This window comes from Lagopus leucura, unplaced genomic scaffold (genome assembly GCF_019238085.1).
Source record: "Lagopus leucura isolate 7727_CA_CO unplaced genomic scaffold, USGS_WTPT01 Super-Scaffold_1, whole genome shotgun sequence".
Taxonomy (NCBI): Eukaryota; Metazoa; Chordata; class Aves; order Galliformes; family Phasianidae; genus Lagopus; species Lagopus leucura.
Window position 1 is genome coordinate 20,235,697 of NW_024962250.1, and position 20,150 is coordinate 20,255,846.

Below are 20,150 nucleotides of genomic sequence, written 5' to 3' on the forward strand. Positions count from 1 at the left end.
GCGGCACTTTATTTGCAAAGCGGCGTAATTGGTTTAAGCTTGCGGGGAAAGAAGGAGAGACGGAGGTGGGAGAGGGGAGGGAGGAAGTCCCCCCTCGTAGACGGACAGGACAAGCTCTAGGAAGGCTCACTGGAAATGAAATGAGGTAGATAAGGGAAGGGCAGTCCCCTCTGTTTGAATAGAATGCTAAAGGCCATCCAGCCCTAAAACTCCGAGATTAGGGGCCATATTTACTGAAGTCCAGTAGATGCTCCTCTAATAAAATGGCAGGGAAGTCCTCGCATGCTCCCCCTCTTTCTCCCGTATATGCAAGGGGGTTCGATCCGGGTCCCCGAGCCCTCAGCCCGCGGAGCCTTCCACCCGGGAGTGTGACGGTGACGGTGATGGTGATGGTGATGATACCTCTTTCTTGTTGTCTTACTTTTAGAAACTCTATGAGTCACCGCGCTGAGCGGTAACACTCTAGACACCCAATAAATGCGGACAGAGACTCGAATGCGGATCCACAGAGGTCAGCCTCCGCCTGACAAACACCAGGTGAGTCATGGAACCATTTTATTTCTTTTCTGGCGAAAACCTCCAGGCCAGAAGGCTGTTTGAGAGTCTTGGAGAGCCTTCTCTGGGGCCGGGCACCAGGAAGCACCATTGCCTTCTTCCCAGCTTCTCTTGTGGAAGAAGGAGAATCTGCATAGGCTGGAGGGCGAAAAGGGGCCACAGAGAGAAAGTAAATGGATATTGGACAAAGCTCTTTAAAGTATGGAACCTCAGTCTTCACAGACGGATCTAACACACTCCCATTCTGTCCCTGCCCTGCCCGGCTCTTCGAACTTACGCCAAGACCGCTGACTGTTCCTGGGTTTCTTGCTTTGCACTTTTTCGTTCCAGTCGACATTTATCATCTGATAGCGAAAAAAAAAAAAAAAAGAGTAAACAAACCCAGAAACAAAAATAAAACACGCCACACACACGCCAACGAAGCAAAACATAAAACCCCAAACTCAAGTAGCTGTTCGTGGAATGGCAATTTGAAGGGGAAATAAAGGTTGTTGGGATTTTGAAAACCTTAGGCGTACCATATGACACAAAATACAATGCCTGGATCCGATTTTTTTCCGGGCATGTTTATCGCCCAGCTCCTGGTGCTCCCACACCAGTGTGTACTCCAAGGCTCTGCGAGGACGTCACCGCCACAAAAACGTTCTTTAAAAGAAGTTTATCATACAGAGACGCGGGACCGAAATTCCAAGTTATAGGTTATCTCCTCCTCGAGAACAATGTTTTAACTTGTCCTCTGAGTTTTCTGCTCTCCCTTTCTTTGTTCTTTCCCTCCTGTCTCCCCTCTTCCGTGGCCCGCCCCCCGGGGGCGCGCCCCCCCTTTTTTTTTCTTTAAATCTGGGAACAGAATTAAGTCAAATCCCTGAAACAGACGCAAACCTGGAATAATCCAGCTAGAAAAAGGGATGAGAATGTGTTTTCAAGGAAACAAAATTAAAAAGATAAAAGCAGTGAGTTAAACTTCTCCTCTCAAGTGGTCAAACTGCACAAATGGAGATCGGATAAAAACCCAGAGGAAAATCTAACAGATACTCAAATTGCGGTCTTTATGTATGCACTCTCTCTCTTTCCCTAGTGGAAACAGTCTGAACACAGAGACCCTTCGGTACCGGCTCGCTCAGCCCGGTGCTCCGGCTCCGTTCAAAGCCTCCCAAACGGAGGGAGGGCTCCGGCAGCCCGCTGCCCGCCGCAGGGTGACCTCGGGGCGGTGCTGCCGCTTCCCAGCACGGCCCCGCGAGAGCAACGCCCGGCGGGACGCGGGCAGCCTGTTCAGGGCTCGCCGTGTGCCGGGAGGGCAGCAGGCACGGACCCCACGGGCGGCACGTAGCTCTACGCTGGGGCACACGCTGAGTCGCGCTGACAGTGCCGTGCTGAGCCGTGCCGAGCGGTGCGCGGAAGCCGGGGTTGTGCAAAGCCGCAGCGCCTCCTGTTGTCCGGCCGCGGCTTCCTGCTCCTAACGTTGCCCCTGAAGGTGAGACTCAGGCAGGCGGTCTGTTATCTTCTTAGAAGAGAGCGTTTCAGCTTATTGCACGGATGGATCAGTGCGCCTCGGGCACTGACAGCCGGTCCTGGAAATCCCCCTCCCAACCCCGGCGGCCGGAAGCCTCCCGTGTGTGCTGCAGCGGAGCGCGGCGGTGCGGTGCTTCCCGTCGGGCCGGGGCTCAGCGCCGTGAGGGATGCGCGGGGACACCGGCGCGACGGGACCGTATCCTTCCGCAGCCCCCGAGGGGAGGGGAGAGCAGGGCTCTGCGGGGATGGAGGACATAGAAAGACTTCTGCCATTCTAGCCGTTAGAACAGTAATCGCGGCCCCAGAGCCTTTCCCCGAATCTCGTTAGAGCAATGCCGTTTTGTCGGTTTCTCATCAAGCTGTACCTGCTACATTTTTTTTCGCCCGTGGGATGGCATCAGGGCCGGCACCGCGCGGGAGCTCCGCACAAACCGGGAGCCCCGGCCCCGCGCTGCTCGGGCACTGACCCACTCGTGGAATGGGAGATGGAATAGGCGACAGCGATCATTTTGACTTCAAGGGGCGGATGGGACAGCGCTACTTCAACCCGCTCCTGCGTAAGAGCTCCTTTTCCTCTGGAAGAGGCAGCTCTTAGTTCAACTTGTAGGGTCTTGTTTTATTATTTCCAGTGGACGGCAACCTCTCGGCAGCGTCCGTGCGGGGCAGATTTCAACCTCGGGAAGGAACAGCGAGACTGCATCAGAATGCCTTCCCTGTTCATCGCTGTCCGGCCGCCTTTCCATTTCCCTGGCTCTGACTCCTACCCACCCATCCCTCCCGGCAGTAGGAAATTCCCGTTCCACCCGTTTCCGATCTGGAATCCCCCCCCACGTAAAAGTGAACACAGGAATCGCGTGCGAGCCGCGCCGGTGCCCGCAGCCGGATGAAAGCCCCGGGACGCTGTCAGCGGCGGCGGCGGCCGGCGGCAGCCCCGCACCGAGGGACGCACCGTGCAGCCCCTGCCGGCCTTTGCCTCCCCTTCTTCGCCCTCCCTGAGCCGCGGGGCCACTCTTCGGCCACAGCAACGCCGGTACGGAGCTCCCACTCGTACCGGGGCGCCCGGGGTCTTATGCATGGAGCACGTTGCCTTCCACGAGGCCCCGAGGACGCTGCAGCAGCGACTTGACGCTGCTGGATTTTGATTTGTTTCATTTTATTTATCTTTGTTATCTATTATTTTATTACTCTGTTTCAATTTATTTAATTTCTTTTTATTTTTCTCTCTTTTTATTTTTCGTTACATTTCCTTAACATTCATTACGTTTCTTTTTTTCAGGCATCATTCAGCACACAGGTAGCGACTTGATACACTCCTGACACGGAAAAAAATACGTTGCCTACACCCGAAAGCCCTCATATATCACAGCCCAGTTAAAGGAGAAAGAAGCACAAATAACGAATTGAAAAGCTACATATAACCTACTGTCCAACGGGCACAGAAATCAGAGTAAGGAAGTCCCTGGGTTTGGTTTACTTTTTTCTTCAGTGCAACAATATAGTTCTTAAGCAGGTAAATCACACCCCGGTGTATTCAGTCACTTCATTTTTGTTAATAGGGCTGGCTGTGGGCTTGCAGAAGTTGAGCAAGCAGGATGCCCACCCTGCTGTGTGTTGTTGGCAGTCTGTTTTACTCTTCATAAAAATAAATGCATTTCACGCTTCTCACTTGAATCAAGAACAGCCATATTGTATGCATTTCAATTAGTGGGTGTATTATTTATGTTATATTTCCTGAAACACGAGTGGCAATGCTTCTGATGCTTATTTTAATCAGTGTGCCAATTCTGATGCAGCCGCTGTCCCTTTCTGAAAGTTTTATTTGCAAATTTATTAAAAACCATATTTTGTTTCTAAGTAACTGCAGTAATACAGCACAAAAGAAGCAGTATCAGAGGAGATGGGACTACACACAGATAAACAAATATACTTCAGTGGCACCCAGTTTGTAGAGTTTCACCTGCATAGAAAAATTAATTTTTTAAACAATTTTTTAAAAATAAAACATACACAGACTTCTGCAACACAAATATAAGGAATAAAGAAATCAAAGCCTGCACAGTTAATCTACATAAACCAGTATCAGAAACAAACCTTGGGAGGAGACACACTTTTGTGTAGAACCTAGAGCTTGGAGAGTGACTTCGTGGACCACTGTCTGTCCATCTTTTCCAATATTATTTGCTGATTGAACAAAAGGTATTTTCATACCCCATGAATCTTCAAACACTGCAATGAGTTCTCTGGGAGAATATCTGTTTCCCTGATATAAGCCAAATATTGCTGTACTGGTCAACTGATGCAGAGCTGATCAGCGACTTGGGATATTCATGTCAACAGAAACACATCAGTTCTTCTGCAAACTGACCTTCCTATGCAGAAGATTGAATTTGCAACTTGGATTTAGCACCACATTTTTAGTTGGGGGGGGGGCGGCGCCCCCCCCATTTTCCTTACCAAAAAATAAATAAATGAAATAAAAGATTATTTTCCCTTCTCTGTGTTTACAGTAGTTTTACAGAAGATAGAGAGCAGTATCCACTATAAATAGCTTCCTTGACTGCCTTCAGCTCTGAAGAATCAAATGTATAAAATCAAGGCTGGCTTACTTAAAGTCCTCCCCAGGGAGCAGTTCTGCAGTGTTACTTGGCTTGCACTTCTTAGAACACAAATTAATTCTGTCTGTATTAACTGCACTTTTTTTGAGCTGTGTTAACAAGGACACCCAGAAGCTGTGGGATATGTGGCAGTGTGTGATCACATACATACAGAAACACTTTGGCCATTTTCTCCTTCATGGGACATGCATGATATCTGCCCTGAAAAAGGATGCATAGAGGCTCTATGTAACAATGTCCGATAGTTGTTCATTTTATGTTGAAAGTGAGACTCTAAACAGCATGAAATCATAAGCAAGACTTGTAAAATAGGACAGTCAACTCACTTCTATGGGAAAGTAGAGGGTGATCTGGATTCAGAAGCATTTTGGGACTCCTCAGGGGCAGTGGTTGTTCAGCAGTTTGGAGAGTGGCTGGCTCACCCAGCAGTCGGTCTGAACTTCAGCTGCTCTTCAGGCATTTTGGGGGTGAATCTTCCTGCTGAGCAGATTTAAAGCAATGGCAACAGGAAGGTCACTTTGCTCATCACATGCCTTCCCTTCTGCCTCCACACAGACTCTGCTCTCTGTGCAACTACTGGCGAGACAAGGAGAGCCAGGTTGGGCAGATGCAATTCATTCCTCCTCCACCCTTTCCCAGGCAATGAGGCAGGTGTCAGAATATTCCTGAAGTTCATGTGGTTTCAGGGTTACTCCTTTTTAGGTAATAACTTAAGGTAGGATGACTGGGAGAGAATCCAGCGCTGCTTTCCTTCATCTCCTCCAAAGAGAAACTTAGTCTTCCAGCCCAATAATTTCATTGCTAGATGAAGGTGGCTTTCTTGTTATCTGTTGAACTTACAATCTTTTGCCTTTTTTCAGGATCAATACCAAGGAATATTCCATTCACTACTCACTCAGTGTTTTTTTTTAACCTTTCCCTTAGATACAACAGAAACTTCAGCCTCTGCAGATCTCTCTTTTCACCCCTTGGAGGACATGTCCTTTTGCTGAAGAAACAGAGCAGATGTGAAAATTTTTCTTGTGATTAAATGGGATTTCTATGTTCCCCAATGCTGATACTCCAGCTGTGAAACCTACGAGATCTACAAACACACACTTGTATCTTTCTATATATCCACAGTCAAGCTGCTGTCCTACGAGAAAAGAGGAGTTGGACAGGAATAGGGGTCTGGAAAACCTGCTGTTTTCTAGTATTAACTGAAAGACAGTGGAGAACAGAGATAATATGATCAAATTTTAGAACTAAAGCAAGTAAAGGGCTGAACCCAACAAAGACTTCGGCAGGTGCTTTGCTGTAATTTCTCTGTTTATTGCTTACAGCCCTTTTTAAAGCCAGGAGTGCCTCTGACCTTGTGCCTATAATAAAGGCTGTGAGTGATGGGCTGCTAGAAGAAACTCATGTAATTTCTCTTGGGCTCTATAATAAAATGGCACATAACTGAAAATATTACAGTATCATCATACCAAAAAATAAACCTGGGATTCATGATCACTCAAGACAACCTGATTTTATCATTTCAAGTATAGTTGAAAATGAAAAGGTTCCATCTTGTTTCCATCTTCTTACTGCATTTTATTTTGAATTATAAGGGAAACATCATTATTTAAACAAAGTCTTTCAATTGTGTGGGGGGAAGCAAAGCTCAAAATCATAGGAGGAAGAAAAAATTTAACTACTTCTTCTGGCTTAGTACCAGCAAGTACAGATATCACACAATCACAATGGAGATTAGTAGGGGCTGGGTGTGCGTATTTGTAATGCGTCAAAGAGAGGATATAGTGATTAGAAGCATGACGATGCTTTCAACACTCACAGAGGGATTGAATGTATGATTTATAATACTAATTCTGCAAAACCTTTCTATGCTTGTGCTTACTGCTCAAGGGTTTCAGCATGGATTGATCACTGAAAAAAAAAGGTGTTTTCTTCAGCTCAGCTGGATCAAACTCTTGCAACTAATCAAAAGCCTTTTCAGTATTGACACTGTCTGATCTAAGAGATTGTTTGCTACCTACATGTTTACTCCATTGTTCTGCTGCAGATTATTGTTCCTACAGTGTAATTGTCATAAAAGTTTTTTCTGTGTCCACAGTGGCAATACTTCACTGATCGGTATTTTAGATGATAATCATTTGATTTTCTCTGAGTATTTATGGCCATTTTTATACATATATGTGTTGGAAACATTAAAACAAAGATGTTGATGCCCTTAAAGAGCAAGCAGTAACCCATAATCTGAGTTTCTGGTCTCTGAAATGGTATACTGGACACTGATAAATAGCCTTGACTGAGTGAGTCCCATTTTGAGGCAGGGCATGCTTTGGCTGTACCAAAGGGAGATCAAGAGCACCCAGCAGAGCTGCTGAGAATTTATGCTTTTTCAGGTGAAAAAGTTTTCACAGCCAGCTGCAGCTGGATGTTAAGGTGAGGCCCAGCCTCTAGTGGCTATCTGGGTGTAAGCCACAGAACTAACAATGTAATTCTGCCCTTACTTGCCTTTCCTTTAAGTGATTGCTATTTAGCTTCACAGGAACTCTTTCTGGCATTGCTGGGCAGCACATACCAGGTTGTGCATATTTCATGTGCTTTCTTCCCCTTATTCACAACTGCCAAGATCAAGATGGCTTCCAGAGAGCACAATGCTTACTCCTGATTTCATGTCTGTGTCCTTCCAATGCCTGAGGGACAATGCCGTCAATGTTTCACTCCAGCTTGAAATTGTATTATGGCAAATGTGTGCACCGGGGTGTGGACTCAGATGATAAATGAGAAAAGAAGCTGCTTTCTGACCTTTTTCCAACCAACAAAAACAATTTTTAATAACTGCTTTTCTTCCTAGAAAGAAAAAAAAAAAACACAATTCCCTGTAACATTTATGGACAAATAACCTAGATGGTAAAATTTATGTGATATTAGAAAGCTTAGTGATCTGGTAAGATGTAATTAAAATAAATAATAATAATGTGTACCAAGGGAATAAAATTGCACAAGGTTTTCCAAAGCTAGATCCATTTGCTCAGTATAAGGATTCATCTGCTCATTAAATTTTGGACTTTGCATGCTACATAGATGAGGTTTAACCTGTTTAAATAAATACTTCACATTAATAAAAAAAAAGAGAACTTGCTGGTCTCAAGCGGCACTGTGATTATGAAAGGAGGGGAACATACTAATAATACCTGGGGAAATGGGAGAAAGATTTCCATTAATTTCTGTGTATTGGGGCTCATTGTCATCTTCAGAGCTCAAGCTGAGGGTCTAGAGGATATACTTACTCCTGGGTTGAATGCTAAGCAATGTGTGGGGCTTAGTAGGTAAAATACATCACATTTTGGATTTAACTTGTCATCAGCCACCCTTGGGTGCTAATTCCTTTTGAAACTGAGAACCTCAATGCTGTAGCACAGGAAACATTTTTGAACTACTGCTTGAACCTTTCGTGCAACTTAACTGCATCTTCCTGTAGCCAGTCCCTGCTTTACTACAAGCAGAGCTGATGAATAGCAGACACAGTAAGATAATACAGAATACTTGTTTTCCAGCTGCACACGACCACTTTACCACAGCTATTAACCTGAAGAAGAAATCCATGCCTAAGGATTTTTTCTCCTTTCTAACATTTCTTTTGATGCAAATACTTCTTGCCATTCAGCAGCTCCTTCCTGGAACTTCCTGATGCAAATACCTCTTCACATGCAGGGCTTTTCCTCCTATGTCCCACTGTGACTCCTGCAGAGAGGAGCTGCTCTCAGTAAACCAAACTGCTGGGGCTTCACTGGCTGTGTAACTAGTTTGGAATTGATCTTCCCTCTCGATTCAGAACTACATTAAACTGCTGATCAGGTTTATCTTCAATGAGGGAATTTAACACTTTCATTCCTGTTCAGAACATCTCCAATATTTTGTCCAATATTTTGGACAAGTGGGAATCCTTCCACACAGAACAACTGCTTTCTTTTCCACCCACTCCTCTTCCTGCTATTCTGATATTCCTGCTAGGGAGCAGGAGAAGTTAAGTAATATTAAATAGATAGTGTTCCTAGGGTGTGTTACATGGCTTTCATCAGTTATCTACTATAAAAAAGAAGAAAATCTACTTTAAATTTGGTTTTAATGTGACTGGCTAATGAGTTTTTAATCTTTAACAAGTCCTTAGTTGCCTCAGGAAGCCAAAATTTGGTCATGAAACCTGGTGCAAGGCGTGTTGTCTGCAGGAAGTGCATTGGCCACCCCCTTGGGCTCCAGGAATGCAATTAAGAAGGAAAAAAGCTGAAGCTGAAAGCCACAAAGAAAGAAGAGGACAATGGAAGACACTTTTCCATTAGATCAGTGGAGGCTTTTAATCAGTTGTGTGGCTTATTTCAATCCAATCTGTGCCAATAGTTGCAACATCCCCTTGTTACATGGAGGTATTTGGTGATCCAAACAACAACAAAAAGATTTTATTTTTTACCCACCAAAAAGGCATACACTAGTTGCAAACTTAATTTCGTGAAGTGTTACAGCCCAGGGACTCCTGAAAAGCAGTTCATTTTTAAAGGTCCCCTCCAACCCAAGACATCATGGCTCTGTGAAGCCCATTTTCCCTCTTTATGAGCTGTGAACTGCCTAAGGGCCCCTGTGAGGACCTTGTAGACCTGTACTTTTCACACTTTCCTTTAATTTATGTTTTGCTTTGGCTTTTTTTTTTTTTTTTTTGGCTCTTTTTACCTGGTGATTTTTGACACGTGCCATCATTCCCACAATTCCCCTAAGAGAGCTGTTTCAGACTTCCAGACACATTAACGCTGCATAAGATCTGCAAGAAGCCTATCCTACTAATAACTGACAAAGCTATTGGTGATGGTTAACCAGGCGCACGCAGCTGGGTTTATCCATTGCGCCCCAGCCGAGCCTCTGACAGCATGAGTGTGTGTGACTGCGTGCCACACGCAGGTGTCCTCCCCTCCGGTAGGGGGCGCTCGCCTCCCTGCTGGCCCTCTTGCCTCCCGGTTGCTTGGTTACGGAGCGCGTCCTTCCGTACGACGGGAGCGGCGTGGCCCCGTCCGCGGCGCTGGGCGGGGAGAAGCGAGCGGCGGGGTCTTATAGGGTCTCGGGGGCCGTGCTGTGCCTGCTGGATGTGTTTGCTGTGTCGCGGCTGCTGGCGTATCCTCGTGGGAGGTACTTTTCCTGCTGTGGGGGGGAGGAGGAAGGGGGCTGGCAGGGGCCTGAGGTCACTTGTTTTTGTAGGTGGAAAGCCTTTGTAGTTACTTTAGTAAGTGCAGAGCTTCAGCCTGCCTCATTTCTTCCTCTGCTGGGAGTTTCTGTGCGACTTCTGGTTTATGCTCCCAAAGATAGCAACAGTTCAGTTCTTTCCCTTGGTAGAATGGTACTGTCACTGGTGCTTAGTGATATGCACTACGTGGTGGTCATAATGAAATCCATAGAGACTTCAGCAAAATGCAGTCTTCTTAAAAGGATTGGGTTCTGTATTGGTATATGAAGTATAAAAGCTAATTTCTGTTTGAGTTTACAGGTTGTGTACTGCAGGAGAGAATTGCTGGAAAATGTGAGCGCTTTGAACTGAGTTATCTGGAAGAGCTGGCTGTGGTTACAGGACCAGGCTGTATGTGGGGGATCTCAGCGGGACAGCCTGAAGATCAAATTAGCAATAGTTACTGCTTCTAGGAATGTGAGCATGTGCAAGATTTAACACCAGGTCAATTGCACTGTTTAAGAATATTATCCTCTCCAGAGGTCAAAGAGTTCACATAAGCCTGCCATGTATATAAATAAAAATATTCCTTATTAATTGCTCAGAAAGTAAGGAGATCCTCGGAAGAAAAATGAAAAAACAAGCTTCTGATCACAGGGTAATGAATCACAGAAATAGAACTCTGGGAGAAGACAGTGATGACAAAAATCAAAGTTGCTCTGAAAAAGGTCACAGTGAAAATGCCACTTATAGTCATGGAAGTTGCACTGTAAAACTTCCAGTAATAGCATCGTTTGCAGGTACTGCTAAAAAAATTCCACCTCAGAAGCCAAGACATGGCAGATCTGATTTTTGCACCAGTAACTCCCTGGTCTTGTTGGAGAAGACAAAAACTGTTAGTAAAGTAAAGGATAGAGCACGTATGCTACAGGCGAATCTCTACAACTTAAGGAATGATAAAGCTGAAAAAATAAGTACTGTGATTAAAGATAGTGATGAGTTTAGCTCTGCAGACTTAGAGAGAAATGAAAACATTCCCAGGAAGGGAAAATTAACCAGGGAAAGCTGTAAGAAGAGAAGCAAAGAGATTTCAAAACTAAAGCAGCAAGATTTATGTGTTGAATTGGGACAAGTGCTGAGAAAAGGAAGCAAGCAGCCAAGTGTGAGGTCTGCTCAGGAACAGTTGGAAGAGGTAAGAGATGTGACTAGACTAGACACTTCAAAAATATATGAGAACTTCCAGCAGAGCAAACCTGAAGAACCTACTTCCACAGCAGCATTGCCTGTGAAAGTAGTTGCAAGGATTGTTGATGAAATAATCGCTTCCCCGCAGTCTACTTCTCCATCTTCCTCAGAACTGATGATCAAAGAACTCCTGGAGAGTGTTCTTGGCCAGAAATGCAACATAAAAATGGAAGTAGGTGAACCAGAACGAGAGCAATATTTTTGTCTTAGGTAAATATTACTTTTATAGGAGTTGTATATTTTTTTCCAGCTCCTACAACACAAAAGCCAGACAAAACAAACAGACACAAACACTAATGTACCGTAGAATATTCTTCACTGTTTCTTCTGCCAGATCTTTAATTCCCTTAACATATGAAAATGAGTCAATATCAAAATCTATTAAAACATAAACCCTCTGGGGTGGGAATTGTTAGTCTATTTATAGATTAGTACAGCTTTTTCTTTTTGCTCTTTCCCCTTTTTAAGATGGCAATTCCAGTCTAAGAGATGATGAAGTGCACTAAGTATACCTGAAGCATTGTTCCTTTCAGTTTGGCATACGAAGTCTCAAGAAAACAATTTCATTATTGTAGTTAAGTAGATTGTATCAGCTGTTGTAAGAGTCCCTTCACTTACAGTAAGAGGCACCAGTAACATCAATATCATAGAGGACTTTCCTGTATTCTCACCAGAGGGTAGCCTCTTTTGTTGTTGCTGGTTTATTTGTTAACTAGTAACTTAGATTTACTAGTAAATTACTCTCAGTACTTTGTCTTCTCTGAGCAAGAGTAATGGTTTTGTTAGAATGAACCATTTCACAAGGGCTGAAACTCGTGTTATGAAAATAGCTATCATACTTTGTATGCATACTAGCTTTTTTTGTGAGGGGTGGAGTACACCCATATAGGATGCAATACTTACAAGAAGGAACTGCCATTGCAAGGAATCATCTGAAAGACTGATGTGTTTGTGTTTTAGGAAATCATGATGGAAATTGTTTCCTACAGCTATTAAAATGCTACCTTTTATGATTACAGAGTATCTTGCACAGGATGTAAGTGCAGTACCTTAATATTTCTTTAATGTGAGATTGATTGTCATTGGTTAGATTGAAAAAAAAAATTAAGACAAAAAAGAATGCAGAACTGATTTAATTATGTCTGAGTAGCAATAGTCTGAAACTGCATTTCTAATAGATTTACGTCCTATGATTTACTTTTGTTTTCAGAGCTGTTTGTGTGGCTCAGGTACTCAGAATGCCTTTTACTCTGTATATTTTCTGGTGTATATTTGGGTTGAAATGAGAGAAGCCTTTCCTCAGTGTGGCAGGATTGTATGATCCCTCTTCATTGCTTTACTCTGATTTTAGGAATGTAATAATTTGAGTCTCTTTTCTTGTTAAGTCTGGTTGAAGTTTGCCAAAAGGCGTCAGAGGAGATTGGGAAATGAAGAAGACTAAAGAAAATCCCAGACATGGAAAACCATTTCTTGTTCAACTTACAAAAAAAATAAAAGTCATTAGCGTTGCGGTAATTATGTTACATTGCTTGTCCTGTCTTACTCATTTACAATTGTATTTTATGTTTTATAGGTAAGATTTTCAAAATCTGGCCTCTATCAGGTCCTGGTGTTTTTGATTTGAAGTGAACTGAGTTTTCCGTTGTTTGTATTGGGAGTTACTGCACTCTGAGCTTTGAAAGTGTAGTACTGGAGTACTGTGATAACTAAACATATCAATCAAATTTAAAGTAAAACAAAAGTTGAGACTTGGTGATCAGACTTTCTGGTCCAGTTGTTAGTTGTTTAGTGTTTTTTTTTTAGATATGGATTTATGGAAAATGCATATGAATGACACTTACTGATTGCACTTTTTAAAGGCATTTACAGCTGGCATCTTATGAACTGAAGTGACCTTACAAATAGGATGAGGTCTCTAGCAATTCTTTATTATTATTATTATTATTATGTGTGACTTGTTTGCTTTAGACTGAGCTTCAAGACTTGTCTTCTCTGATGAAATAAGGAGTATATTATTTTAAATGAAATAGAACAGAACTACTAAAATGAAAACAAGCTTTCAGAATTAAATGTGATTTTTATTCCCTAAAAAAAAAAAAAGTATTTTATTCTCTTTATCTTATTTTTCATTTTGAATTAATGACTGGTTAGTATTGATAGTTTGTACTGTTGCTGTGGAGTCTGAGCATTTTTTTTTTTTTTTTTCCCCCCACAGTGTTACAAAGAACATTACATGGGAAATGGGATGCCAGCTCTGTGGGACATTAGTACTTAGCCCTGTTTCCTTGGAGGAAATCGGTTATAAATAATTATTCCTATCACATTTTCTGTTAAAAAGTGAAATGCTTATTATAATCAGAATATCATTTCCAATGCCTGGAGTCACTTTGTTGCCTTGGGGCATGTTGCACCCCTGAAGTATCTTGTTATCAAGTTATATGTTGGATTTAGTATCCATAGGAGGGTGTTTATATTCATTCCAGAAATACATTTTCTTGGTGTTCAGCTTTCTTAGTGATGAGTTTGCAACTCATCTTTTTTTAGTTGGCTTATTGTTTTCAGCAGATCAATTGTTTGGTATTTCAGATGAGCATGAGAAGGTGGTAACTAAAAGAAAACACTTTTTTTTTTTTTTTTTTTTCTCTCTGGAAAAATAGAATCAGATTTGAATGTTTCTATTAAAGGATGATGGTACAGTGCACCATGCCATCAAAGAACAAACAAAATATTCTTCTGCTTTGGTACACATCTCTAACTCTTCAACTACTCAACAGAAAGTGAGGCCTTGAGGAGCCTTTCTCAGTAAAATATTAGTACTCTCTCAGAAGTACAGTTCTGTTTGCTTTAGCTACAAGCAAATATAAACAAGTATTTGCTCATCACTTTATAGCATCTTAAGTATTTAGTGTATAGCTTCTTTATATTTCAACTGACGTGAAAATTATACATCAGATCATGTATTGATTTTTTTTTTTTTTTTTTTTTTTCTTTTGACTAAAATGGTAGGAGGCTCACTGAAAATATTTTTCTGAAGTGCTGTAAGGTGTATTCTTTTCTTGGAAATGAATGAGATCTCTATTTATTTGGATGTGTAAAAAGTTCATGAGTCACAATAATGAAGCCTTATATTATGATTTTTCTAGTGTATTATTAATTCTGTAACTGCGTATTATTGATTATACTCAATAAGGTTAATCATAGCATAGCAAAGGCAATGTTATTGCCTACCTTTGCATAAGGAAGTCAGTCTTCAGGAGTAGACATTAACAATCCTGGTTATACGTTTGATTTTTCTTCTTTTTTTTTTTTTTTTCCCTGTGGAACAGTTGACATGTACTACTTCAAATATTATTTTTTTTAAAGATATACAGTTTTAATGATGTTACAAGAAGCTGCCTAATCAGAAATGCTTATTATATGATATACATGTGGGAACATCTGGAATCTAATCTGTTTATCTCTTCAGAGTTACTAATACAGGTAACTAACTAAAGATAATCCAGTTGTGCAGTTTGTGAGATTTGTATCAACAATCACTTTCCAGTATCCTGGTTCTTTATGCTTATTAGCATAATTACCACATAATCACCTCTTGTTGCAAGAAATGCTGCAGGCTTCATGGACTGTCTTTTTACCCTGAAGTCTAACAAAAGGGGAGAATACTCCTGATTAGTCTGGTGGGATGCTGTTATGAGAACAAACTGATTTTAATCTGATAAACTGTAATTTCATACGATTTCAAGATTTGTCAAAGGGATACAGGATGATTACCAATGCCTGTATAAATAATCTGTACAAGTTCACCAAGATAAGAGTGTTTTAGGGTATTTGCATGATCACACATCAGGACTACATTTATTCTGCCATTTATCAGAGTCTTTTCTAAATTGATGATGGCTTTCTATCATCAGAAGAGAGAAATCATTTGCAGTGAATGAAGAACAAGGCTACGAAGGTGATCAGGGTGTTGGAGCACCTCTTCTGTGAAGACAGGCTGAGGGAGCTGGGAGATTAAATATATAGAAGTTATTAACAATGGTGCTGAGACACTGGCATAGGCTGCCTGGAAAAGCCATGGATGTCCTGTTCCTAGAGGAGTTTGAGGCCAAGTTAGATGTAGCTTTGAGCAACCTGTTGTAGTGGAAGGTGCCCCTACCCATGGTAGGGGGATTGGAACTAGATGGTCTTCAAGGTCCTTTCTAACCAAAACCATTCTAGTATTCTTTTAAAATAAATTATTTTCATAGCATTTAACTATTAAAGGTGAAGTTGAAAATTTTTGGTAAGATGAATTTAGAGATAATTATTAAAAACACTAAAAAGTCTTGATTTTTCTACATGTCAAGAGTCTAAAAGTTTCTTTTCAGCACCCAAGGATACCAAAGACGTATCAAAATCACTGGAAACTGTTCCAACATTTTTAGTTAGTTATGAAGGTACTTAAATCCATAAATTGATAAATTGTTTTTTACAATGAGGTGGAAGGCTATGACTACTCAAATGGCATTTTTTTTTAAAGGCACAGTAAAATTTTCTGTCACAAAATATCAGTGCAGGAAGAATCAGCAGAATGCTTGAGAATGGACCCACAGGAATTAAGAGTTGCTGTGGTCTCAACACTTTTATTTCTAAATAAAATTGACTTAGTTTTTGTTAATACAAACACACAACCCATAGTACATATACATGTGGTACACATTATGTTAAAATACCAGAACAGCATTGTGCCTGCAATTCTCCCATGGGGAGTGAACAAAAGAAGAAATACCACACCCAGCAAAGAAAAGCAGTTGTGTAACATGTACAGGTGTCTAAAATAGCATGAAAAAAATACTTTTTTTTTGTTCATTGTTTATTCATTTATTCATTCAGTTTGTTCATATAATTTTGATTTTGATAAGGAAATTAGTATAGAAAACTAATCTACCTATTCTGTCGGTTTTGATCCAGCCTGTTTGAATGAAAGGATATGTGAAAAATTCTCTTTGAATTCATGCATTAGATAATAAATTGTGTGGGGGAAAGAATTCCACTTGGGTAAGATGGAGTCTAATTAATAGTCCATTGTAGTCACTGTGTCTGGAAATGTGCATGTATTGCAAAGAAAAGGAAGATTATTTGGTGTAGTTTGGGAAGGTATTGCTGAATCTGTATTTTAATCCAGGATGTTTCATTCCTTTGTTTTTCCATAGTTATGAAAGTTATATGGAATAAGGTTGTTTTTTTTTTTTTTTTTTAAATTAAGCTCTGCCTTTTCTGTCAAAAGTAACTATTTACTAGAGCTTTGTCTAAAAATAAAATCACCAATGCATGTAATATTTTGCAATTTTTTTGTTTTTTTTTTTTTTTTTTTTTTTTTGCTTGAAAACTCCTTTCGTATCATCTTCATTTTCTAATACGCGAGCAGAACAATGTTGCAACTCAGAACACACTTTTTACATGTTTTTTTTAGAATGGAATTGAGTATGGCATGCAAAAAAATCCTAGGCATTAAAAATACACTTTTAGATTACTGGTTGGACAATGCACAAAATAAGGAGTGAAATGTGTAGAAATCTTTTCAAAAGATCACCCTAAGTTTGTTTCTGCATGTGTCTGTTGATTTCAAGTATATTTCAAATATATATAATAAAGACCCAGCCTTTAATTTGTGCATGAATATTGATTTGATGTTTTGTTCTATTAGGTAGTGAAAATTGCACTATATATGTATATATATAGTGCACTCTATAGTATAGTGTGTGTGTGTGTGTGTGTGTGTGTGTATATATATATATATATATATATGTATCTTTCCCTCTGGTTTGTGCAGCAGGCCCCAGTTGAATGTAAGGAAATAAAAACTGATTCTCAAGCTAGCAAGGAAATCCTGCCAAGTTTTCACCAAGCAAGCCTGGTAACATTCTACATTATCTAGGAATGTTGAAATATAATAAGTTAATTGTACTTCTATTTGCTTGTAGAGTTGTTAAGATAGGTAGATCATATTTTAAACTGATAAAACAGGGAAGGAAAGGAAATAGTGCTTGAAAACATTTTGGTACTTCATAAATTGTAAATATACTTTTGTTTTTATTTCTATCCCTTTTGTGTCTCTTATTCCTTTCTTTTCTTTGGGGGTTTGATTCTTTAGTTACTGGATATGCAGAATTTCCCTCTTATTAAGTAGTATGAGGATTAGGGCAATGAACTTGCAAAGCATTCACTGATATTCATGTATATTAATGCTCATCACTTTGTCTTGCATTCAAATTGTTTTTAAAATTTAAATTTGTAAGCTTAGATGTGTTTGGAGATGTTGCTTAATGTTTAGAGTTGTTGATTTATTTGTTTTAAAGGATCCATATATATTAATACACATTTCTGATGTATGTTAATTTGTACATTTTTGAAGTATAATTTGTAGAATAAGCTTTTCAGAAGAAATCTCTCTATATATTATTATTTAGTGTTGATCATTGTAAACCCTTTGCCTGTTAGTGTACTGATTTTGTAAATCCAGTTCTCGATCGAAGAAATATTTGGCTTAAGATAAAATAGATACAGTGATCCATGTGCTTCATAAAATGCATGTACGATGAAAGAGTAATTGAAAATAATAAATACTGTAATGAATTATTTGTCAGGGAGTGTAAAAATGTGTTTTTAAGAAAATGCTATATGTTCTTCTCCTAAATGGATTTTCCCTTTCTCTTGAAAGATGCCAGTTGTTCAAAAAGAATCTCGAGTAGCAGAAAATGAATCTCAGCCTACAGATGAGCTGTTAACATATAATAAGCAGGTGAAACAGGTAAGCAGGCTTTGTACTATTGTGAGATAGTATTAGTTTTCCCATGCTTGAGGTTTTGATGTTTTAGAGCATATGGGGATTTGTGAGCTTTTTTTTTTTTTTTTTTTTTTAACCACCTGCCATTTAAAAGACTCTTCTATAATACAGGTCTCCATACTGGTCTTGCAGCTTAATGTTAGAGGAAAAAATAAATTAAGGTTCATTCGGTCATATGTTGGGTTAGGCTTTTCATTATGAGATTGAGAAGATTAGGAATGAAACAATGTATAAATAGAATCCTCATTTACATTTAACAACTGTGTGCCTTCCTGGAAAATGGCATAATGATCAACATCCTTTTGGTTATGTGATGTTTCACACATGACAAGAGCTTTCATTTGATATCAACCCCTTAAAGCTTTTCTAGTAAGGAACATATACCAAGATTACAGAGGCAGGACAAACTTGTTACAAAGACCAAAAAATGTCTTTGGCCACATATTGCCGGTTTTAATCATTCTGGTGTTTTGAGGATACCACCTTAATGTGCTTCCTTCTGCTGCTTCTATATGAATGATTACTTTATCTTACAGTTACCACATTTGCTAAATGTATTATGTGAAGAACAACCAAGATTGGGGGTGTTTCCACTAGATAGTTATGTACCAAAAATACTAAGTAGCCTTGGCCGAAACTTAGAGGTGAACACAAGGTTTGATATGGTACATGAAGACAGATGCAGGTATTGAAATGGAGGAGGTAAAAGGGAACAAAATGAAAAGGGACGAGAGAGAGAGAGATTCCTATCAACAAGAAATCCATATTATTGGAGAGCAGATTGTTTCTAGGTCTAGTCATAAGACAGATCTAATCAGAATGAGAAACTTTTTGCATGCCTAAGGGCCTTTTGTCGGCTGCTTCTTCAGCTTTTCACATTGACTGTAGTTCGGCTCTGGTTGTGTCTTGTCAAAAGGCATGGAGAAAGGCAAAGAGAGTGGTAGTCATACCCTTAGGAACCCAGAATAGTAGGGTTTCGTCATCAGTTTTAGGGTAGCTAAGAACCTGTTCTGAAGAGCTCAAGGATGTGGGCTACTCTGAGAGTAAGTTACAGGGAGATAACAAACTCCCCATCATTCCTGGTGTTGCATTTTGTGTTGGAGCTATAGTGAATGTGAAGCAAAACCCTAAATGGTCTGAGTAGTTCCAGTTGACTGGCATTTTTCTACAGTCAAGTATTTGGTTGTATCTGTTCTTGTGGAAGCATAATTTCTGTTAGACAGATTAGATTGCTACTGCTGAAGAGCATGAATGATAACAGTAATTTGAAAAATTTCTTCTAAATTAGAAATAATATTCTTATGACATTGTCCTTACAATATTTAGAAATTGCAATTGGAAATTTTTCTAATCATTTGTACTGTCCTTGACTTTAGATAATTAACAATGATGCTTGCCATAGGTAGTTGTAAGAAATTGCTCTACAATCATACCTATATATATATATATATATATATATATATATATATATATATATATATAATATATATTGATCTGTTGGTTACAGAAATAGGTACTAAATGATGTGTAAACAATATACAATACAATGTCAAATAATTTTTATAATATCTAAGACTATATTAAAACTACATATTCTAAATTATATACTGTTGTCTAACAGTATTTTCACAGTTAGTTAAACAGTACTTGGGTACTGTGATGGTTTTTAGACAGTATTATTTTGGGCAACATGCTACTTCTGTAATGCTCTAGCAGTGTTGTTGTAACAACACCCATCAAACATATGTTTAGTGAGGTTACAACAAAAAGCAGTTTCCAAGATAGGCGCCTGGAAAGATAAAATACATTTAGTTCTACTTGATGTAAGTACTGCAGAATTTAAATGTGTGTTTTTTTTTTTTTTTTTTTTCCAATTGGTTTTCCACAGTGTTCTGTTTCTATCTTTCATATAGCTTTTGTTATAGCTTTTAGTTTTCTTGAACCTGCTTTGCTGTATTACGTATGGTAAATTTTCGGGGGAGCTCAGATGAATCCTTTTTATTGGTTGCAATTAGTCTGTTTTGTGAAGATGTTTAACATTTTGCAGGAAATAGAGTTGTCAAATGCTTAAAGTTGGAAGGGGCTTCTGTTTCTTCTAGGCTATGATAGCCTCCAGCATATTCTGTAGATTTTGAAGCTCAAGTTTATGAAACAAATGTAGATGCCTTGGGAACAGTAATATCTTTAAGAGGTTCCTTCCCCT

General features: G+C 39.9%; 1 protein-coding gene and 1 long non-coding RNA gene across 3 annotated transcripts in view; both read left to right on the plus strand.

The window, feature by feature from the left end:
* The first annotated feature begins 1,885 nt into the window (after window positions 1–1,885).
* On the plus strand, window positions 1,886–7,666 carry LOC122177859. 2 transcript variants are annotated; one of them, XR_006178180.1, is made up of 3 exons: window positions 1,886–2,026; window positions 3,341–3,574; window positions 5,604–7,666. It is a non-coding gene; the product is annotated as an uncharacterized LOC122177859 (long non-coding RNA). The 2 variants fall into 2 exon arrangements; XR_006178179.1 differs by lacking the exon at window positions 1,886–2,026 and adding an exon at window positions 3,003–3,094.
* A 2,135-nt stretch (window positions 7,667–9,801) lies between these two features.
* The window catches only part of TTC6 (tetratricopeptide repeat domain 6), a 52,308-nt gene continuing 41,959 nt past the window's right edge, over window positions 9,802–20,150 (plus strand). Inside the window, exons 1-5 of the mRNA XM_042862875.1 lie at window positions 9,802–9,842; window positions 10,198–11,331; window positions 12,332–12,350; window positions 16,937–17,017; window positions 17,822–17,911. Coding sequence (XP_042718809.1) covers window positions 10,508–11,331; window positions 12,332–12,350; window positions 16,937–17,017; window positions 17,822–17,911 — 1,014 coding nt within the window. The 5' untranslated portion in view covers window positions 9,802–9,842; window positions 10,198–10,507. The remainder of the gene's footprint in view (window positions 9,843–10,197; window positions 11,332–12,331; window positions 12,351–16,936; window positions 17,018–17,821; window positions 17,912–20,150) is intronic.